At 38.4% G+C, this 24,796-nt stretch overlaps 1 protein-coding gene across 1 annotated transcript in view; it reads right to left on the bottom strand.

Moving 5' to 3' along the window:
• ERO1B (endoplasmic reticulum oxidoreductase 1 beta) overlaps window positions 1-24,796 on the bottom strand; it is a 61,068-nt gene that overhangs the window by 23,222 nt on the left and 13,050 nt on the right. The window contains exons 3-6 of the mRNA XM_018042459.1: window positions 17,866-17,949; window positions 12,535-12,576; window positions 11,050-11,132; window positions 2,369-2,442 (exon numbers count right to left, since the gene is read on the bottom strand). Coding sequence (XP_017897948.1) covers window positions 2,369-2,442; window positions 11,050-11,132; window positions 12,535-12,576; window positions 17,866-17,949 — 283 coding nt within the window. The remainder of the gene's footprint in view (window positions 1-2,368; window positions 2,443-11,049; window positions 11,133-12,534; window positions 12,577-17,865; window positions 17,950-24,796) is intronic.

Raw genomic sequence — 24,796 nt, 5'->3', positions numbered from 1 at the left:
TTAGTATTAGTGTTTTGAGGCCACATTGCATTCTCTAGCCCTCCTGACCCATGTATCTCTTAAAATGTAACGGTGGCACAGGCCAACTTTATATGCAGGCTTTTTGCTTATGGACACAGATCAGAAATATTAGGTTACAGACTCAGGACTAAGCCCACAATCTTCTATCTCTGAAGCTACCCCAAACTGCAATTTACTATTAAAACATAATTTCCTCAGTCAAGGAGAAACTATAGTTTATAAAGCACTGAAGTAATTTTGATACACAGCCAGATTTAGAAACTCCTGTTTCAAGCAGTATATTTAACATATTAATGAACCTGCTGAAAGGGGAAAAATAAAAAAGTAAAAATCTATCACATTATTTATGAACCAACTAGCACTTCTTTGTGGCTCAAAAGGTAAAGAATCTGCCTGCAATGCAGGAGATCTGGGTTTGATCCCTGAGTTGGGAAGATCCTCTAGAGAAGGGAATGGCAACCCACTCTAGTATTCTTGCCTGGAGAATCCCATGGACAGAGGAGCCTGGTGAGCTACCGTGTGTGGGTTCACAAAGAGTCAGACACGAACCAACTACTTCAATCAACAGATATTTATTGGGAATGAACCATGGCCAGGCAGTGTTCTAGGCACTAGGGACACAGTTATGAACAAAAAGACAAAGTCCTTGCCCTCAAGTAGCTCACAGTCTAGCTGAAGACAGACAATAAACAGTTAAATAATGTCTCACACATAGCTCTTAGTGCTCTGAGAGCAGGCAGCAGTGCACAGAGACAGAGAGGGAAAGTGGTTGCTATTTTATGACAGCAGGTTCTCTAATGAGGTGACATTTGAGCAGAAACCTGAGGCAAAGGAAGCAGCAAGCCATGCATAAAAAACAATAACAAAAAAATAAATAGAGAGGTAGGGAGAGCAGGCTACCTTAAACCACTAAATTATTTAAAAACCTATTATTTGATCTATAAGGATCATCTTCCTTTCAAACAAGAACAAAGCCAAAAACAAATCAGCAGATAACAGGGGTGTTTGGCTATATTCCAATATACTGGGGTGAACATTCTTTAGGTTTTTTGCTTTAATGATTTAGATTATTGAAATAACAATGATACCAAAGCTACTCTGATGGTATTTTTTTTTTAATTGTATGTGAAAAATCTTTGGGATACACATGAACATTATTACCCAGAAGAAGTGGTAATCCAACTAGTAGCATGGTTTCACATGTTTAAGACCTACACAAACTATAAAAACTACCAGTTATTTTAATTATGTAATCCTAAAATTTTTAAAAGATGATTTTATGTAGGTAGCCATGTGAGTGCTTACCCGGGTATAGTGACTTGCTTTGATGAAACCTTTGCCAATTCTAAATATCCTAACAGGGGTATTTTATGAATTTGCCTATCACTATATCCAAAAAAACTTTGTTCAGATTTCTTAACAATTTCCTTGCTGAAACCATATAAACCGTGGTAATAACACTCCCTCTCCTAGCGTCTCCTCAATTTACCATAATATTGGAGAAGTGCCCTGTAAGTATCCCATTATAGACTGTATTAACAGCACAATTCTACATATGAATCTTTAAAAAATTCTTAGAAAGCAGACCACTTCAGATGCTTTAGAAATTCTGCTGCCTGTTAATTATGTGTGCTTGAACCTCAAATCCTTTGCCACCTCAAAAAAAATAACAATACCAAGGTAAACGGTAAAGAGAGGCTGAATGCACTGTCCTAAGCCTATGCAACACAATTATTGGGAGTATTCTCCTGTAGACAAAAGATCAGGAGACACGTCAGTTATCTTCTGCTGAAAGGAATGGTAGTTACTATTGAACCGTGGCCTGGCTTTATTCCATTCCAAACAGGGCTGTGGGGATCAAGTTAGAGTCCTCTCCAATACTGGAAGGTGTCTTTATGTTAGTTTGTTGAGACCTCCAACTAATTTCATTGTGAACATTTCTATAATATGGTCACAGACCTATAACTAAGTGGCTTGAATTAAAGGTCCATAGGAGATGGGGGTGTCACTGTGGAAAGAAGACATGTGTGGGAATGAGATCTAGGATTGAATCCTGTCTCAGCCTCTTGCGACTCTGTGATCTTGGGCAAGTTTTTAGTCTTTTTGAGACTCAGTTTCCTCAGATATAAAATAATACACACCTATCAGTGTAGCTGTAAAGCTAAGAAATGAACTTAAGGCACTTAGCACAAGGCCTGGAACACCAGTTCTTAATAAATACTATTATGAATAAGATCCACATATAACACCCTGTGTATTATAGCTGTAACTTTGTATTTTCACTGATTTAAGTATCTTAAAAGGGTTAAAGTTAAAATAATGTAATTACAACAGTTAATTTTATTACCATCAAGTTCACAAAAGTGATCCTGTGAATCATCATATCTTGCCCAGTCAATGAAAGCTTCTTTGCTTTGATTACTAGGGGAAGGAGGAATAAAAGAGAAAAAGGATTAAATTTGGAGTTGAAAAGTTTGACACTGTATTAAAAATGGATGATCTGAGATCACTTCTTCATTAATTAGATGGCATTACAAATTCAGTTAGTGGTCACATGAAGCAATGATTAAAACAAGTGATATGAAAGAGATATTAATTTCCATGAGTGATTTTCATTTAACTACATTAAAACTATTTTAGGCCTAGTTCAATGATAATTACTTAGACCAGAAAACTAATTTACAAATATGTATAAGATGCAATTAAACACAAAACTCAAGCTGGTCTTTTCAGTTGACTTAGAAACAAAGTAAATATGTACTATTTTTTCCTAAGTAGGAATTAAATTTACTTTCAAGATTCTTTTAATTTAAATTGCTTCTGTATTTATATTACACTCAAAAATACTATAAAAAAATGCATTTCTAGGATCTTCCACCCAACATCTCTTAGTAACATCAATGTTACTTTTATCACACTGTATTATTCATTTTACACATTACCTCACGTTTAGCAAAATCTATGACAAGATTTCTGGCCAGGAGAACTGATAAAGGAACAACTACACTCAAAATAAACCCTGACCTACATTTCCTTTAACCTATATTCAGACTTTCTCTATCTTAAATACACAGTGGCAGCATATATAAGAGAAGGATTATTACCCTTCTTTACTCACGACACAACAAGAAAAAGAACAAGGCAAAAAAATTATGTACTAAGTATAAATCGGGTATTCCTAAACATGGTACTGTCATAGCCAATAATTTATTTTGCATTTGAGAAGCTGCTGCATAGCATAACCACTGCATGAAGTATATAAGGCTGTCTGCACTACAACCACTTTACCAATAAAAATCTCCAATTTAATTTACCATGGAATTTTCTCCTACGAGAATAAAGTTAAACCACTCCCTTTCTGCTGCCACCTTCAATCTTTCCCAGCACCAGGGTCTTTCCCAAGGAGTCAGTTCTTCACATTAGGTGGCTAGAGTATTGGAGTTTCAGCTTCAGCATCAGTCCTTCCAATGAATATTCAGGACTGATTTCCTTTAGGATGGACTGGTTGGATCTCTTTGCAGTCCAAGGGACTCAAGAGTCTTCTCCAACACCACAGTTTGAAAGCATCAGTTCTTCGGTACTCAGCTTTCTTTATAGTCCAACTCTCACATCCATACATGACTACTGGAAAAACAATAGCTTTGACTAGATGGACCTTTGTTGGCAAAGTAATGTCTATGCTTTTTAATATGCTGCCTAGGTTGGTCATACCTATTTTCCCAAGGAGCAAGCATGTTTTAATTTCATGGCTGCCGTCACCATCTACAGTGATTTTGGAGCCCCCAAAAATAAAGTCTGTCACCGTTTCCACTGTTTCCCCAATTATTTGCCATGAAGTGATGGGATCAGATGCCATGATCTTTTCTGAATGTTGAGCTTTAAGCCAACTTTTTCACTCTCCTCTTTCACTTTTCTCAAGAGGCTCTTCTTCACTTTCTGCCGTAAGGGTGGTATCATCTGCGTATCTGAGGTTACTGATATTTCTCATGGCAATCAGATTCCAGTTTGTGCTTCATCCAGCCTGGCATTTTGCATGATATACTCTGCATATAAGTTAAATAAGCAGGGTGACAATACACAACCTTGACATACTCCTTTCCCTAATTGAAGTCAGTCTACTGTTCCATGTCCAGTTCTAACTGTTGCTTCCTGACCTGCATACAGATTTCTGAGGAGGCAGGTAAGGTGGTCTGGTATTCCCATCTCTTTAAAAATTCTCCAAAGTTTGTTGTGATCCACACAGTCAAGGCTTTGGTGTAGTCAATAAAGCAGAAATATGTTCTGGAACTCTCTTGCTTTTTCGATGATCCAACGGATGTTGGCAAGTTGATCTCTGGTTCCTAAGTCTTTTCTAAAACCATCTTGAACATCTGAAAGTTCTCAGTTCATGTATTGTTGAAGCTTCGCTTGGATAATTTTGAGCATTACTTTGCTAGTGTGTGAGATGAGTGCAATTGTGCAGTAGTTTGAGCATTCTTTGGCATTGCCTTTCCTTCGGAATTGGAATGAAACCTGAACTTTTCCAGTCCTGTGGCCACTGCTGAGTTTTCCAAATTTGCTGGCATATTGAGTGCAGCACTTTCACAGCATCGTCTTTCAGGATTTGAAATAGCTCAACTGGAATTCCATCACCTTCACTAGCTTTGTTCATAGTGATGCTTCCTGAGGCCCACTTGACTTCACATTCCAGGATGTCTGGCTCTTGGTGAGTGATCACACCATCGTGGTTATCTGGATCATGAAGATCTTTTTTGAATACTCTTCTGTGTATTCTTGCCACCTCTTCTTAATATCTTCTGCTTCTGTGAGGTCCATACAATTTCTGTCCTTTATTGTGCCCATCTTTGCATGAAATGTTCCCTTGGTATCACTAATTTTCTTGAAGAGATCTCTAGTCCTTCCCATTCTATTGTTTTCCTCTATCTCTTTGCACTGATCACTGAGGAAGGCTTTCTTATCTCTCCATGCTATTCTTTGGAATTCTACTTTCACATGGGTATATCTTTTCTTTCCTCCTTTGCCTTTCACTTCTCTTCTTTTCACAGCTATTTGTAAGGCCTCCTCAGACAACCATTTTGCCTTTTTGCACTTCTTTTTCTTGGGGATGGTCTTGATCCTTGCTTCCAATACAGTGTCATGAACCTCTGTCCTTAGTTCTTCAGGCACTCTGTCTATCACATCTAATCCCTTGACTCTATTTGTCACTCCACTGTATAATCGGTAGGGATCTGGTTTAGGTCATACCTGGACGGTCTAGTGGTTTTCTACACTTTCTTCAATTTAAGTCTGAATTTGGCAATAAGGAGTTCATGATCTGAGCCACAGTCAACTCCTCGTATCATTTTTGCTGACTATATAGAGCTTCTCCATCTTCATCTGCAAAGAATATAATCAATCTGATTTTGGTATTGACCATCTGGTGATATCCATGTGTAGTCTTCTATCATGTTGTTGGAAGAGGGTGTTTGCTATGACCAGTGCGTTCTCTTGGCAAAACTCTGTTACCCTTTGCCCTGCTTCATTTTGTACTTCAAGGTCAAACTTGCCTATTACTACAGGTATTTCTTGATTTCCTACTTTTGCACTCCAGTCCCCTATAACTAAAGGACATCTTTTTTGGGTGTTAGTTCTAGAAGGTCTTGTAAGTCTTTATAGAACCGTTCAACTTCAGCTTCTTTGGCATTAGTGGTTGGGGCAGAGATTTGGATTACTGTGATAGTGAATGGCTTGCCATGGGAACAGAGATCATTCTGTCATTTTTGAGACTGGACCCAAGTACTGCACTTTGGACTCTTTTGTTGACTATGATGGCTACTCCATTTCTTCTAAGGGATTCTTGCCCACAGTAGTAGGTATAATGGTCATCTGAGTTAAATTCACCCATTCCAGTCCATTTTAGTTCACTGATTCCTAGAATGTTGACATTCACTCTTGCCATCTCCTGTTTGACCACTTCCAATTTACCTTGATTCATGGACCTAACATTCCAGGTTCCTGTGCAGTATTGTTCTTTACAGCATCGGACTTTACGTCCATCACCTGTCACATCCACAACTGGGCGTTGTTTTTGCCTTGGCTCCATCTCTTCATTCTTTCTGGTGTTATTTCTCCACTCTTCTCAGTAGTATATTGGGCACCTACCAACCTGGGGAGTTCATCTTTCAGTATCATATCTTTTTGTCTTTTCATACTGTTCATGGGGTTCTCAAGGCAAGAATACTGAAGTGGTTTGCCACTGCCTTCTCCAGTGGACCACGTTTTGTCAGAACTCTCCATGATGACCCATCTGTCTTGGGTGGCCCACACAGCATGGCTCATAGTTTCACTGAGTTAGACAGGTTGTGGTCCATGTGATCAGTTTGATTAGTTTTCTGTGATCAGTTTGATTAGTTTTCTGTGATCAGTTTGATTAGTTTTCTGTGATTGTAGTTTTCATTCTGTCTACCCTCTGATGGATAAAAATATGAGGCTTATGGAAGCTTCCTGATGGGAGAGACTGACTGTGGGGTAAACTGGGTCTTTTTCTGCTGATGGGTCATGCTCAGTAAATCTGTAATCCAATTTTCTGTTGATGGGCGGGGCTGTGTTCCCTCCCTGTTATTTGACCTGAGACCAAACTATGGTGGAGGTAATGAAGATAATGGCGACCTCCTTCAAAAGGTCCCGTGCATGTGGTCCCAGGCATGCAGTGCCACACTCAGTGCTCCTGACCCTGTAGCAGAGTACCACCAACCCACACCTCCACCAGAGACTCCTGGACACTCACAAGCAAGTCTGGGTCAATCTCTTGTGGGGCCACTGCTCCTTTCTCCTGGGTTCAGGTACATACAAGATTTTGTTTGTGCCCTCCAAGGGTCTGTTTCCCCAGTCCTGTATAAAGTTCTGTAATCAAATCCCTTTGCTACACTCAATATGCCAGCAAATTTGGAAAACTCAGCAGTGGCCACAAGACTGGAAAAGGTCAGTTTTTATTCCAATCCCTAAGAAAGGCAATGTCAAAGAATGCTCAAACTACTGCACAATTGCACTCATCTCACACGCTAGTAAAGTAATACTCAAATTCTCCAAGTCAGGCTTCAACAGCTCATGAACCATGAACTTCCAGATGTTCAAGCTGGTTATAGAAAAGGCAGAGGAACCAGAGATCAACTTGCCAACATCCGCTGGATCACTGAAAAAACAAGAGAGTTCCAGGAAAGCATCTATCTCTGCTTTATTGACTACACCAAAGCCTTTGACTGTGTGGATCACAACAAACTGTGGAAAATTCTGAAAGAGATGGGAATACCAGACCACCTTACCTTCCTCCTAAGAAATCTGTATGCAGGTCAGGAAGCAACACTTAGAACTGGACATGGAACAACAGACTGGTTTCAAATAGGAAAAGAAGTATGCCAAGGCTGTATATTGTCACCCTGCTTATTTAACTTACATGCAGAGTACATCATGAGAAACACTGGGCTGGATGAAGCACAAGCTGGAATCAAGATTGCTGGGAGAAATATCTATAATCTCAAATATGTAGATGACACCACCCTTATGGCAGAAAGCAAAGAAGAAATAAAGAGCTTCTTGAGGAAAGTGAAAGAGGAGAGTGAAAAAGTTGGCTTAAAGCTCAACATTCAGAAAACTATGATCATGGCATCTGGTCCCATCACTTCATGGGAAATAGATGGGGAAACAATGGAAAAAGTGACAGACTTTTCTGGGGGGCTCCAAAATCACTGCAAATGGTGATTGCAGCCATGAAATTAAAAGATGCTTACTCCTTGGAAGGAAAGTTATGACCAACCTAGACAGCATATTAAAAAGCAGAGACATTACTTTGTCAATAAAGGTCCATCTAGTCAAGGCTATGGTTTTTCCAGTAGTCATGTATGGATGTGAGAGTTGGACTATAAAGAGGGCTAAGCGCCGAAGAATTAATGTGTTTGAACTGTGGTGTTGGAGAAGACTCTAGGGAGTCCCTTGGACAGCAGGGAGATCCAACCAGTCCATCCTAAAGGAAATTAGTCCTGAATATTCACTGGAAGGACTGATGTTGAAGCTGAAACTCCAATACTTTGGCCACCTGATGTGAAGAACTGACTCATCTGAAAAGATCCTGATGCTGGGAAAGACTGAAGGTGGGAGGAGAAGGGGATGACAGAAGATGAGATGGTTGGATGGCATGACTGGCTCAATGGACATTAGTTTGAGTAAACTCTGGGAGTTGGTGATGGATAGGGAGGCTTGGCATGCTGCAGTCTATAGGGTCACAAAGAGTCAGACACGACTGAGTGACTGAACTGACTGAACTGATTCAAATCCCACTGCTCTCCAAAGTCAAATTCCCTGGGGGTTCTACTGCTATCACTCCAGTCTAAACTGAACCACCATCATGTCTTAGAAGGATAATACTACAGCCATACAACCAGGATTCCACAGACCTGGCTCCGCCAAACCCAATCTCTCAAAATCCTCCAGTAATTTTTCATTCCACTCAGTCTGAAATCAATATTCATAGTTAAGTGTCTTCTAGACTCTATGAGATCTCCACCCTACACTGCCCTTGGCACTCCTCCCCCAGCACCTTTTGATCTTCTCTTCTACTATTTTGTTCTTGTTCACTGTACTCTAGCCACACTTGCCATGTGATTCCTCAAGAAGTAAAGGCAGACTCCAACCTCAGGGCCTTTTACTAACCTTTATGCATGCCTGGAGTACTCAACCCCCAGCCACCCATCAACCCCAACACCACCACTCCCTCCCCTGCAGCCATATTATGACTCATGCCTTCAAGAGCACTTTGCCTGTTATCATTCTGGTCTTCTTGGACTATTTATTTATTTATCTATTGTTGCACCTCAAGGCATGTGGGATCTTAGTTCCCTGACCAGGGATCAAAAGTGGGCTCCCTGTATTGGAAGGCAGAGTCTTAACCACTGGACCACCAATTTAAAACAGTGCAAGCACCTTTACTCCAAGGCCTCTCTCACAGTCTTCCCTGCATTATTTTTCTCCCTGGCACTCATCATCATCTGACTTACTTCTCATTGACTTTACTTGTTTTAAGCTGCACATGGGCAGGAATCTGTTTCTCATGTATACTGCTATATCCCTAGGATAGTGCCTGGCAGTCATTTGTTGAATGAATAAGAAACCCGAATGCCCAATAAACAGAGGGAAAAATGCCCAAACTCACTGGTAATCAACAAAATATAAATTAAACAAAAATGAGATACTATTTCACAGTTAAACATCATCAATTTTTGTCAAAGATGTGGACAACAAAACAAGTTCTTGGTGTTGGAGGCAACACACAGCCACACAAGTATTTTAGAAAGCTGTTAGGCAATATCAAGAACAGCTAAGCAAATATGCCAATAAACAAACAAACAAAAAAGAGCAGCTGTAAGAGGGCAATCCTAAGATTCAACAATTTCACTTCTGGTGTATATAAAAAAAATTATCAAGGATGCTCAAAGTGGCATAATTTGTAAAAGTAAAACATGTTCATCAGTAGGGGAATACCATATTTTACTTGTCTATTTCCCACTGATGAACACTAGGCTTCCCTGACAGCTCAGTTGGTAAAGAATTCACCTGCAATGCAGAGGACCCCAGTTCGATTCCTGGGTCAGGAAGATCCCCTGGAGAAAGGATAGGCTATCCACTCCAGTATCCTGGCCTAGAGAATTCTATGGACTGTAGATAGTCCCTGGGGTCCCAAAGAGTTGGACATGACTGAGCAACTTTTACTTTATATGATGAAAACCATTCATCAGCTAAAAGAACGAGGCAAATCTCTTAGTTTTAACATGAATATATCTAGAAAGCAAAATGTGCAGTGTAAAAAGAAAGTTTCAGAATGTTATTTAACACATATAATTTACATAAAGGAAAAATAAAATCTTCTACACAAACTACATCTATGTATCTACATATAGTTTATATTATAAACTAAAAACAAAAATATGGACTAGATATACACTAACTTTACTTATAAGAAAATACGGAAGAAAAGAGGGACTGAAGAATAAACATATGGAATTTCAAATTTGTCTTTGACATTGTTCTCAAAAACATGGTAGATAATGTTAACACTTATTCATTTGGAGTAGTGAATATATGAGTGTTTATTATACCATCATTTCTAATTTTCTACATTAGAATTTTCATCAGTAAATCAGATACATAAAACTGCTAACTTTATTAAGTCTTTAACATTTATAGTACACAACTACATATCTAAACAAGAAAAATAAGAAGAATTTCTATAATACTGCCTTCTGCTCAGTTATTTTATACTGCATTATCTGAGACCATTTACAAATTATTTATGTTGGCCTTCAAAAGCAGGTTTGTACTTAGAGCAAATAAAGAAAAGTCAACAGAAAAAAAAATTCATGCATTGTAACAGTTATGTTAATAGAAACCTTTAATAGTCAAAATGTAACATATAGATTGAATTATCAATTTTATTTTTAATTGGAAGATAATTATAATATTGTGATGATTTCTGCCATACATCAACATGATTCAGTCACAGGTATATGTATGTCCCCTCCCTCTTAGACTTCCCTCCCCATCCCACCCCTCCAGGTTGTCACAGAGCACTGGCTTTAGGAATACAGCAAATTCCCACTGTCTATCTATTTTACATATGGTAATATGTATGTTTCAGTGCTACTCTCTTAAATCATCTCACCCTCTCCTTCCCACAATGAATTACTGTTTAAAAAAAACTTAGAGATTCAAGTTTCTTTTTCTATAATAATCAGAAAGAATGACCCATAAACCCTGTTAGCTGAGAAACTGCCTGAATTTTTCATTTTTCATAGTCATTAGTGATGACAGAAATTTAAGAACAAATTAGACAAGAAGAAGGAAAGCTATCATGGAATTTAGGATAAAGAATAACTTCTTCCTTTCAAAAATTGGTTGAAACTAGTGTTTAATCAAATTCACAAGAAAAAATCAAAGATTTCTAATGCAAATAAATTAAACAAGAGAATATTTTCTTAACACTACTAAAATAAAATTTACCTTAATGTGCTGTTAATTGCTCCCAGTTTACTAGCTTGCTCACAGTCTTCTAATTCTTTGGTACTATTTGCCACTTTTGAGTACTGAAAGGAAGTTCATAATAAGTAAGTTTAGTGACAATTATTACCTTTATTTCATTTTCCACTGGCAGAAGAGTCAATTTGTCAATGATAATATATACTAAATATAGATACATCCTATCATCAAAATCCCTAACACAGAGAAGAAATACAAATGAAAATATGTCACAAATTTCCACCTAATAAGTAAGCAAAGACATTTACAATGTAGCAATTTGCAGTGGTATGTTGGTGATGATGTGAACTGAGAAGACTCTTGAGAAAGTAACTTAATATTTACGTAGAGCTGCAAATATGAATAAATCCTTGAGCCAGCAGTCCTACTGCTGAATCTATATCCAGAGCAAGATTTAAAAACAAGAATCACTCTCAAAAAAAAAAGATAAAATAAAATAAAAAATAAAAATAAAAACAAGAATCACTCTAGAAAGTTATTTGGTACTCTCTCATAATGTTGAGATAGGCATACCCTTTGGCCCAGAAATCTTACTTCTAAATATAGACCTAAAGAAACTCTTACATATGTGCACAATTCGACGAAAGACAAAGATGCCAGTGCGTCATTGTTTGTAATAGCAAAAACCTGAAAACAATTGAAATGTCTATCAACAGAGGAATGGCTAGTCACACAATCATACAAATATCTATACAACTGAGTATTCTACAGCTATTAAAATGAACAAAATCTACATATATCAGCAGAGACAAAATGTTAAAAGCCAATACTGAGTAAAACTATTAAGCAAAAAATGTTTTTAACTTGAAGAAACACAAAATATAAATTTAAAGTTTTAAAAATTTCAAGTAAATGTTCTACATATTACTTGTAGATACATGTATAATATAACATAAAAAGTATCACAGAAGGATACACGACAACTTCAGCAGAGTGGCTAGCTCTAAGGAGGGAGGAAATAATATTATATAATGGGACTGGACAGAGTTCAGACGGAATTTCAATTATCTTTATACTATTTATTTTAGATCTGAAATAAAAATACATAAAAAGCATGAGCAGAAAAGACTGCAAATGAGAGTATAAGAACAGAATAGAGAGCAAAAGCATTAGGAAGCAGAGAGACAGGGTATGAAAAAGAGGAGTAAAAACACATGCCTGATAAAACACCTGCTGATTAGGTAAACTGACACTGTAGTTATGTTTTATAGTTCTTCTAGAAGGTCTAAAAACAGAACTAAAGTATTTAAAAAGAAGCTATATAATTTAATTGTAAGAATATATTACACCTCATGACTTAATACAAAATTAGGGATTTGGGATTTTCAGGCAAAAACGTGTCCGTTCTCAGCTAACCATATTATGGTTCTCTTTTGCAACTGCATCAAGCAGTAAGGGGCAAGTTTCACTACGTAAAGCAGAAATATTTAATGAAGAAAAGTGACTTACCTTATTAGAATTTCCAGCTTTAATTCCAACTGGAATTTTACTCTTAAAAGAACAACAATAAAAATTTAGAAAATGACCTTTATATTTCTTGAGATTTTTTCATAAATTATGAATGCCATTATCCTAATTCAAAGACTGTTTTAGTCCACGAGGAGAAAATATACATTCATTCAAATTTCATTTTCACACTGCCTCTTGAGATGAAAGGTAAAGAACTACCCCAATGTACAGGCTTGTAAATCACAGTACAGAAAACTAAAAGACAAAGGTTGTCATAATCAGCTCTAATAACTCTCAACATAGTAATAGTTTATATAATTTTTAGGTTCAAAAAGACCCTAGCAAAATCACTTTTTCCATAAACTTTCTTTCCACAGAAACAACATTTTAAAAATTCAAAATTATTTGAAATTTATTATATTCAATTAAAAGTTTCACTCAAAGTTGACATTTAAAGTTTAGATAATTTTGAATTAATACTAAAAAGCAAGAGTAAGTTCTTTGACAGAACTGTGGTTGGCAAGGGGAAGGATGTGGGAGAGGGAAGGATTGGGAGTTTGGGGTTAGGAGATACAAACTACTGTATGTAGGATGGATAACAACAAGGCCCTACTGTATAGCACAGGGAACTAAATTCAGCATACTGTGAAAAAACAAAATGGGAAAAAATATAAAAAAGTATTATAAGTATAATTGAGTAACTTTGCTATACAGCAGAAATTATCAACATTGTGGACATGACGTAATGTCTAAACAACAAAATCAACCACACTTCAATAATTTTTTTTTAAAGAGTAAGCTCTTTGGTTCATGATTAAACTAAGGTTTACCAACATAAGAATTGTATCAGTTCTTACTATATACAGTAAGAACTGTATATAGGTTTATCTTTTCTGTAAAACCAATAATTCATCTCAAGCATAAATCTATGAATTATTACAACTGGTTTATCAAATACAATCTTAAATAAAAATCATATCTGAAAGCAGACAGTCTCGGGCTGATCCTCAGATCATACCAGGAGACTGATTTCCAACATCTGAATCTATGGATTATCAAATTAATAGCAAATTACCTATTAAAACTTTTTCACATTTCCAACTTAATCAAATTTTCAGAATAAATATTTTTCTGTCAGGCTGAAGAATGTAAGTAACAAAAATGATAAGAAATTTTTCCCCAATGAACAAAGAGATCATGTAGTTAAAACATTAATTGCTGCCAATACTTTATAATTTCAATGTTTTTAGCACCATTAATAGAGGGCAGAAGAGAGAAAACTATAACTCATGCCAAATGTAACAGTTACAGTTATAAGACCCTGAATTTAAAGTATGGAATACTTATCAAAAGTGCCCTCTCACTGTTGTCTTCTAACTCACATAATACGCTAAAATAAAAGTGTACTTGCAGCTTTTTAAAAGGTTTGATGCTAAATGCAGTAACTTGTGACTTAAGCGAATCTTAATACAGGCTACTGAGAAATATTCAGATAGGCACTACAGATGATAGTCATGTGTAACATAAAAACCACAAAAGAGAATTATTAACAGCAATGACAAATGTAAAGCTAATAACTAAAATCAAACATGAAATAAACCTGGCCATTGCCACTAACAATATGAAGCAGTCTGCAAATTATAAAATTAAGTGAGCCTCACGATTAAATTAGACTTCAAATTATGGAATGCAAATTGTAACTCTGTATCATGACAAGTTCTGATTCAATATGAAATGCCTACTAAATTCTCCCTCAAAGACAGAGAAATACAAATATCCTCACATTAGTTAAAAGAACCAACATAAAGGGATAGTTTTTATCTCTAGAAAGAAATGAAAGAAGATGGCATTGGGAAGGGAAGAGACAAATTTTTAAATACTTGTGTTAGATTTCTTACATTGGTGATTTACATGCAAATAAACATTTTCACTTATTTTTGTTAGAAATTTCAGACTACAAGACAGAGAAGAAGAAACACTGTATGATATCCCTTATATGTGGACTCTAAAAAGAAATGATACAAATGAACTTACAAAATAGAAAGACTCAACAGACTTAACAGAATGAACTTATGGGGGATAGGGCGGAGGGAAGAGATAGGAAGGTTGGGCTGGACATGTACACACTTCTATATTTAGAATGGATAACCAACAAAGACCTACTGTACAGCACATGGAACTCTGTTCAATGTTATGTGGCAGCCTGGATGGGAGGGGTGTTTGGAAGAGAATGGATACATGCATATGTATGGCTGAGTCTCTTCACTGTTCACCTGCAACTATCACACCATTGTTAACTGGCTTTACCCCAGTACAAAATAAAAAGTTAAAAAAAAAATTAAGACTACAGAGGCTAATCCACTGCAGACAATAAGAAACTGCCATTTTAACATAAAAACAACTTAGAGACACATACTGTGCAAAGTAACTCTTACAGCTCAGCAATAAAACGGCAACTCAAAAAATGGGCAAATTATTTGAACAGACATGCTTTTGATGAATATATACAAATGGCTAATAAGCACCTGAAAAGATACCTGATATCAGGGAAATGCAAATCAAAACCAAAATGAGATGCTATTTGTAAGGACGGCTAAAACAAAACATAATACAGAGGACTTCCCTGGGGGCACAGTGGACAGCAATCTGCCTGCCAAAGCGGCAGACATGGGTTCAATTCCTGGTCCAGGAAGATTCCACCTGCTTCCACATGCTGCAGAGCAACTAAGCGCATAGGCCACAACTACTGAGCCTGTGTGCCGCAACCACTGAAGCCCGCACACCTAGAGCCTGTGCTCCCCAACAAGAGAAGTCATGGCTTCTAAGCCCGTGCACCACAATGAAGAACAGCCTCCACTTGAGAATGCCCACACCAAAAAAAAAAAAAAAAAAAGCAATGATAAGACAGCAGTAAGTGTTGACAAGTATGTAGAGAAACTGGAACCATCATACATTGCTAGAGTCCATGAAAAATGATGCAGCCACAATGGTTAACAGTTTGGCAATTCCTCAAGAGTTAAAGTTACTATATATGATCTAGCAATTTCACTCCAAAGTATACTTAAGAGAATTGAAAAACATACGTACACACAAATATCTGTGCCTGGATATTTATTCATTATTCATAGTAGCCAAAAAGTGGAAACAATCCAAATGTCCATCAACTGATAAATAAACAAGATGAGGTATACCCATACAGTGGAATATTACTCGGCAAAGGGATGAAGTACTGACACACACGATAGCATGGATGGACCTTCAAAACATTATGCTAAGCAAAAGAAACCAGTCACAAATGGTCACATACTATATGATTTTATTTACATGAAGTGTCCATAATAGGCAAATTCATAGAGACAGAATGGATTAGTGGTTTCCAGCAGGAGAGAGTAGGAAACAGGGAATGACTGTTCATGGGTAGGGTTTCTTTCTGGGGTAGTGAAATGTATTACAACTAGATAGTGATGACTGTTGTGCAATTCTGTAATATACTAAAACTCACTGAATTGTGCACTTTAGAATGAGTGAATTCTACGGTAGGGCAATTACGTCTGAATAAAGCTGTTATTAAAAATCATAATGATAGTAATGATATTAAATTAAAATAATAATTCAAGTCCATAATGACATAAACATACAATAAATAAAGGAAAAGCTCTTTATGCAGTAGAATGTCAACTAATGTAGAAGAAATGGAATCAGAAAAATCACAAATGGACAATCATCATATAAATAATTAATTCAGGCAAGAATAATGAGTGGATGCTAAAACCATGATGATAAAAATACGATAGAAAACTGGATGTTTTCATAGTTTCAAAAAACGTTTCCCAGTTTACCATGAAGAAATACGGCCCATACAAGCCTAATCATGTAACCATGATGACGTAATGTGCCTCCCAATAGGACACTGAGAAGGACACAACATCCCTTCTATGGTGTACTGTCCAAAGTGCATGACCTGAATGCAATCATCAGAAAAGGCCAGAAAAACCCAAAATAAGAGGTGGTCTCAAAATAACTAGTGTATTTTAAGGAAAGGTAGGAAGGGAAAGGGTTTGTTAAAGAGACAACAAGAGAGAAAGGAACACTGAAGGACTATTCCAGACTAAAGAAGACTAAAGAGATATGACATCCAAATGCAAGGTATGATTCTGGGTCAGAAACTTAGTTGTTGTTGCTATTTCTGTAAAAGCACATTATTAAGTCAGCCGGTGATCTGTGATTAAAGTCTACAGACATTAGTATTATATAAATATTAATTTCCTGATTTTGTTAATTACACTGTGGTTAATAATCTTGTTTTTAAAGAAATATACACTGAAGTATTTAAGGATAAAAGATTATGTTGATAACATATCTAAATGGTTCAAAATATAATAATATTAATATATACATAGAGATGGAAGAAGAGCAAACTTGATCAACATTTGACATTTGGGGAAATATGGATAAAAAGGAAATGGGAATTGTTTGTACTATTCTTGCAACTTTTCTGTAGATCTGAAATTATTTCAAACTGAAAAGTTAAAACATTTTATTCTTAAAGGAAAATGTAAATAATTAAAAAAAATTTTTCCCTTTATAAAGGACATTGGTTGAGATGTTTTTTTCCTGTTTGTAAGGTAAAAACTAGACTAACTGATTTTAGGTAATAGAACAAAAAAAGTAAAATGAAAATACAGCTTATAACTAATTACTGTCAAAAGTGAAAGTGAAGTCGCTCAGTCGCGTCCGACTCTTTGCGACCCCTAAGGACTGTAGCCCGCCAGGCTCCTCTGTCCATGGGATTTTCCCGGCAAGAAACTGCCAAAGAGGAATATAATTAATAATGCTAGATGTCAAAAAATAAAGTCTGAAATGTACAATTCCCCTACTAATAAGTACAGCCCTTTTTCCTCCCAATGTAACGAGACCAAGTGAAGATCTAATTCCAAGCTTTGAATTTTCCAACTTTTTGCACTCTAATTCCCACTTTAAATTTGAAATTTAAGGTCCAGTAGCATTTTTTTTGCCCACGAAACAAGCTGCAGATTCAATAAAGCATGACGTATCAGCTAACTGTAGATCTTGCCCTAGAATAGGCCTCCATTTTAGAATCAGACTCTAGTTCTACATCCAGTCACCAACATCACTGGATACATGAGTGTACTTGGTGGTAAGTACAGGCTAAATCTTCCATAATCTGGTTAAAAAGAAGAAAGTTGAGGGCATATGAATCTGATGCCAAGTCCAAATGCTTTGATATAAGCCTAAAATGTAGAGTTCATTCTTATCTAAAAGCCCAAGAGAAAGCATTTCTTTTCTCGATTTTCAAAAAATTTATTTTACCTCTGGACAAGGCTCCACATGACAGTCTTTTATTGAACAATGGCCATCTTCTGCCCAGAAAGGACACGGTCGTTTCAGGTTAACCTTGAGAGAAAGAATGAATGAGCATTAGTCAACATGTGTCACAGTCTTAACAGTGCTAAGTATCACTGTGCTGGGCACCAGGGACCTGGTGGTGAAAAGAAAGCTTCGTGTCCTGTGGCATTTGTACAGCTCAGAAGTTAAAACCACTCAAGTTTTCCAGACATCCAAGGTCTAATATAAATTTTTAAAAATAAATGCTATTAGTCCTCTGACACTGCAAAAAGGAATGAAGTCCAAGCACACTGCTCATCTGAAGAACCAGGAAAGCACTACAGGACCACTCTATAATGTCTCCCATCTCCTTACCATCACCCACTGACCAGGTTCTCCCAGGCACCGACTCCCTTAACAGACGTGCACTGAGCACCCATTCTGCACCAGGCACTGTGTAGGCTCCAGAGGCAGAAAAAGCACACCTTCCCTGCAGCTTATAGTCTCCTGAGGGAACCAGGAATCATCTATTTGAGTGTTTACTTAATTACAAATTCTGGCAAGTGCTACAAAGGAAAATCCAGAGTTCTTTGATGGAAAATATCAGGGCTGGTGGCTGGAGACATCTGAGGAGGTGGTATTTTAGCTGGTGGAAATGTGTGTATGGAAAGGTAACACGACTGGGATGGTTCCGGGAATCGAGAAGCTGACTTAGTTTCACTGACTTTTAGAGGGGAAGGCAGGGAGTGGCAGGGAATGATGAGGGAGAGATAGGCAACACAATGCAGGACATTTCAGCAGGGACAAACTCTGGTTTTCATATTCTAACCTAACAGGAAGGCATTAATTCAATAGGACCTCCACATGGATTGCCCAAGCCAAAAATCAAAGCTTTATTCTTACTTCCTCCCTTCCTTTATCCCCTGCAAACAATTCATTGTTCACTTCTCACCATCTCTTCTGTCACCACCCACTCCTGCCCCAACTACTGCAAGTCTTCCTGCATCTACTGCTCGCTAGTCTCTAACACAGGAGCTACAATGAGCTCTTTAAAACACAATTCGGAGCATACCAAGCCCTGCTCAAAACCGTCCCACAGATTCCCATCACCTTAAATCCACAGGCCCTCCATCGCCTGGCCTCCTCCCACAGGCCTCCAGGCACAATGGCCTTCTGGCTGGGAACACACCAAGCTCCTTCCTGTCTCAGGGCCTTTTTCGGTGGCTCCTCCAGATCTTTTACGGCTCAACCCCCTCACCTCCTTCAGTAAACTTCAGTCACTCAGTCGTGTCCGACTCTGGTTCTCTCAAAGATCACCTCAGCAGAGACCTTTCTGACCAGACTCTCTAAAGCAGTGCCCAGTATGCACCCTACACGCTGTATCATTATAGCATTTATCACTACCTGAACATTATCTGCTTATTGTCTGAACCCCTCACTGTAAGGATGGGGATTTAGCCTGGTTCATTATTTTACCCCAGTATCTACAACACATAATAGACACCTCAATAAATTAAACGTGAGGTGAGGTAAGCCATACCCAAATTTACAGAGAAAGAGGCAAAAACAGGTAGAAGCTGGCAACACGAAGAGAAAGCGGTGAACTCTGCCTATGGGATGTCAGGAGGGCCTCCAAGGCAACAGGTAAAATGGCTACGACTAGAAGTTTCCTAGAGAAAGAGATTTCTAGGCAGAGGCATCAGGATGTCTGAAGGCAAAAAAGCTTAAAATCACCTGGCACCCTTGGAAACTGCAGGTGCCCCTGAGCTGCTGGCTTGTAAATCTAGCTCCTCCCTGACACCTCCACAGGACAGGCACAGACATCTCAAATGTACTAAGACACCACAAACTGTGCTCTGCCCTGTAGTAATTCTTGCCATCTCAGTAAATACCAACTCCATTATTCTAGTTCTTCAGGCCAAAATCCTGGATCACCCTAACTCTTCTCTCACCCCATACAGATAACTCTGAAAATCAGGTCAGTTCAAAACACAAGTCCAATTCAATGGCTGAGAGCCCCTCCCATGGGCTGATTCCCTAGGTTCCTGACCCCTGCTCACTGGCCTCCTCCTGCTGTTCCTCAGATACATGAAGCAGGTGGTCCCTGAGCCTTGACTCTTGTTGCTCCTTAGATAGCCACAAGGCTTGCTTTCTCATTCCCTTGAGGGTTCCTCCAATAGCACCTTCTCAGTTTGCTGTTTTAAGTTGCTACGTTTTAGGCTAATCTGTTACAGAGTGATAGATAATTAATACAAAATGCAAGGAGTAGGCTGTGCACACACTGCAACAGGCTGCTCAGGTTACCCTTCAGGAAGAAAGGGCCTCTTACCCCAGCCCTGGAAACATTGCAGGCAGCCAACCTTGGCTAATGAGAGCCACTGTGCACAATGTCACTACATCCAATGACTGGTGTAAGGAAATAAAGGGCTAGACATCCCTCTGAAGTAGGGACAGCTCTGGTTGTACTATCTTAAGAACTCCCCATAGGGGCTTTCCTGGTGACTCAGTGGTAAAGGACCCACCTGCTAATGCAGGAGACACAGGTTCGATCCCTGGTCGAGGAAGATCCCACATGCCTCAGAGCAACTAAGCCGGTGCACCACAACTATTAAGCCTGAGGGCTAGAGCTCGGGAGCTGAAACTACTGAGTCCACAAGCCACAACTCCTGAAGCCCAAGCTCCAGAGAAGAGCAACAAGAGAAGCCACCACAAGGAGAAACCGAGCACTGCAACTGGAGAGGAGCCCCCATTCACTGCAACGAGAGAAAAGCCCAACACAGCCAAAAGTAAATAAATAAATTAAAAAAATTAAGAACTCCCCCCAAAGTGTCACCTGAGGTCACAGCTTTATTTCCCCCTTTGCCCAGTCCTGATGTCTCCTTTCCTTTTCCTTCTCTACGTTGTTGGTTCCAAGAGCTGCCCCTAATTAACCTCTTGGACACTAAACACAGTCTCAGAGTCAGCTTCCCAGGAACTTAACCTGTGACAACTTGTCCAGCTCTAGAAAAATAAATTACTGCTATTTTGGGGGGATCACATTAAATTTATATATTAACTCTGGGGCTTCCCAGGTGGCTCAGTGGTCAAAAATCTGCCTGCCAATGCAAGAGACACAGGGTTGATCCCTGGGTCAGGAAGATCCCCGGGAGAAGGAAATGGCAATCCATCCCAGTATTGTTACCTGGAGAATTTCAGAGACGGAGAAGCCTGGTGGGCTACAGTTCATGGGGTTGTGAAAAGTCAGACACAATTTAAGGACTGAACCACAACTTGGGGGAGAGGTAACGTCTTTATGCTACAAAAGACATCTGCCCATTTGTTTGAGCCTACTTTTGTGTCTTGAAGAAGTGTTTTGAAGCTTTCTTCTTTTAGAAATAATAACTGTATTTTTTGATAGATTTATTCCTGTATATTTTATCTTTTTTGCTAATGTAATGGGGATTTTGTCTCCATTATATCTTCTAACATTGTTCGTATTTAAGAAGATATTGATTTTTCAATATTAAATTTATAACCTGCTATCTTAATGTATTTTTTATTATTTGTGTGCAATTTATTATTTAGAGTTTTCTAGACAGAGGAGCCTGGTGGGCTGCAGTCTACGGGGTTGCAAAGAGTCAGACACGACTGAGCGACTTCACGTTCACTTTTCACTTTCATGCACTGGATAAGGAAATGGCAGCTCACGCTAGTGTTCTTGCCTGGAGAATCCCAGGGACGGGGGAGCCTGGTGGGCTGCCGTCTATGGGGTTGCACAGAGTCAAACACGACTGAAGCGACTTAGCAGCAGCAGGTCTACTTTTCTAGGTCTACTTTTGTCATTTACACATGGAGATAGCTTTATTTATTCTTTTAAGAATTTTATGCCTCTAGTTGCTTTTTCTTGTTCAACTCTATTGGCCAATAGGGTCCAATATTAAACGACATACTGCTAAGTCGCTTCAGTCGTGTCCGACTCTGTGCGACCCCACAGACGGCAGCCCACTGGGCTCCCCCATCCCTGGGATTCTCTAGGCAAGAATACTGGAGTGGGTTGCCATTTCCTTCTCCAATGCATGAAAGTGAAAAGTCAAAGTGAAGTCTCTCAGTTGTGTCCAACTCTTAGCGACCCCATGGACTGCAGCCTACCAGGCTCCTCCATCCATGGGATTGTCCAGGCAAGAGTACTGGAGTGGGGTGCCATTGCCTTCTCCAGTTAAATAACACAGTAGGTACTATTTCAACATCTACTGGATTAGGGCATGGCAACCCACTCCAGTATTCTTGCCTGGAGAATCCCATGGACAGAGGAACCTGGTGGGCAATAGTCCATGGGGTCACAAACAGTCGGACACGACTGAGTGACTAAGCACAACACACACACACACACACATACTATTTCATCTAAGGGTCCAGTATTAAAGGAAATATACAGATAGTTAACAAACACATGAAAAGATGCTCAACATCACTCATTATTAGAGAAATGCAAATCAAAACCACAATGAGGTACCATTTCACGCCAGTCAGAATGGCTGCTATCCAAAAGTCTACAAGCAATAAATGCTGGAGAGAGTGTGGAGAAAAGGGAACCCTCTTACACTGTTGGTGGGAATGCAGACTAGTACAACCACTATGGAGAACAGTGTGGAGATTCCTTAAAAAACTGGAAATAGAACTGCCATATGACCCAGCAATCCCACTGCTGGGCATACACACTGAGGAAACCAGAATCAAAAGAGACACGTGTACCCCAGTGTTCATTGCAGCACTGTTTATAATAGCCAGGACATGGAAGCAACCTAGATGTCCATCAGCAGATGGATGGATAAGAAAGCTGTGGTACATAAACACAACAGAATATTACTCAGCCATTAAAAAGAACATTTGAATCAGTTCTAATGAGGTAGATGAAACTGGAGCCTATTACACAGAGTGAAGTAAGCCAGAAAGAAAAACACCAATACAGTATACTAAAGCATATATATGGAATTTAGAAAGAAGGTAATGATAACCTTGTATTCGAGACAGCAAAAGAGACACAGATGTATTGAACAGTCTTTTGGACTCTGTGGGAGAGGGCGAGGGTGGGATGATATGGGAGAATGGCACTGAAACATGTAAAGCATCATATGTGAAATGAATTGCCAGTCCAGGTTCGATGCATGATACAGGGTGCTTGGGGCTGGTGCACTGGGATGACCCAGAGGGATGGGATGGGGAGGGAGGCGGGAGTGAGGTTCAGGATGCGGAACACCTGTACACTCATGGTGGATTCAAATCAATGTATGGCAAAACCAATATAATATTATAAAGTAAAATTAATTAATTAATTAAAACAAATAAATAAATCAGGCCCCTAACGACCTCTCCAATTCTCCCTCTTATTCACTTTCCTCCTGCTATACTGGTCTTCAAACACCCTATGCCTTTATGCCTGTGGTTCTACTCCCCTCCCCCAAAATGTTCTTTTTCCAGATCTTGTCATGGTTTACTCTTTCACCTTAGGTAGGTCTTTGCTCAAACAGTCCTTTCCTGACCATCTTCTGTAAAACAGGGCTATCTACCTTCCCTACCCCTATTATTTCTCTTATTTTGCTTTATTTTTCTCCAAAACATTGACATTATCACAGGAAATTATAGTTTATTTTTGACTTGTTCAAGGTTTGTCTCTCTAATCATAATAAAAAGTTTCATAAGTTTGGAGTATCCACAGCACCTAGAATATACTCTGCTACAAAGTAATTTGATAAATATTTGGTAAATAAAGGAATGGAATGGATAGTAGAAGACAGAAAATATAAATACCAGTTACAGCAGCCAACTGATCAGCTGTCGGAGGTTAGGCTCTTTCTTCTACTTGTATTTCCTTGCTAGATGAATCAAAACTATGCATTTGTGTTTAAAATTAACCTCTTCTCTTAGCTTTCCTGTTTTTTTTTTTTTTTTAATTCGTATGTTGACAGAATTCGAAGAGTAGATAGCACCCAAACATCTTAGACTTGAAACTAACTGATTAACTAGATTATTACATTACTCTCCTCTGGGAGAGGGTCTAAATACATTGTGGTTACATTTAGAGTAATTTCAATATGTTGGTTGGAACATTTTTTAAATCACATGCATAAGGATGAACTGTGTGTTGGCTAGCCAAGCACACTGTTATTTCTGCCTACCTGTCTTTTTCCTCCTTCTGTAACGTCCCCTAATTTTCCTTTGAGAAACAATTTGCAAATATGCAAATACAAATAGAACTATTAACCAAATTGTCTTTTGGTCAAGGGGTAGGGCTACGTAACCCTACCAAGACCAATTTAGACCTTTCCTCCCAGAAATCTGACTCTTGTATAATATAAAAATATGGGGAAATGGTTAATTTAATTCAAAATTTTGGTATCACAAAGAGAATGGCCATTAATACCTGCTATAATTTCTGTCTCACCTGAAATATGCTTCTTTAGCTTATCTTTTAATTTTGTGAGCTGCCTCACATTTCTTAATAAAACTTCTGTTTTGTTTGTAAGCCAACAAAAGTACCCTACCTTAGGGTATGTAAATCATTGTATCTTTTTTGGAAAATGTGGATGATGTTGACCTAACAGGATTCCAGTGTAATGAATGATTAAATGAGATATTCATCCATGTATTTGAATATTTTAGTGCTTATTATTAACCAGATGGGTGAGGATACAGAAACAGTAAAAATAGTTCCAAAAAGAGAGGAGTGGAAGAATGAGGCCACGACATTTTGAATGGAGATGTGATCTGGACATTCTGTGAAGGGATGATCTTTGGTAGAAGGAACACTTCCTTCACTAAACACAGGAAATAGACTGAACCATATGAAACAGGCAATAGTCAACCTTTCCAGCTTCTAAAAGCAACAATTTCATATGGGTAAGCCTAGTAATAGAAAGGAAGCAAGAGAAAGCAGTTA

Source organism: Capra hircus, chromosome 28 (genome assembly GCF_001704415.2).
Source record: "Capra hircus breed San Clemente chromosome 28, ASM170441v1, whole genome shotgun sequence".
Lineage (NCBI taxonomy): Eukaryota > Metazoa > Chordata > Mammalia > Artiodactyla > Bovidae > Capra > Capra hircus.
The sequence above is the reverse complement of the archived record's forward strand: the minus strand, read 5'-3'. Positions and strand labels throughout refer to the sequence as shown.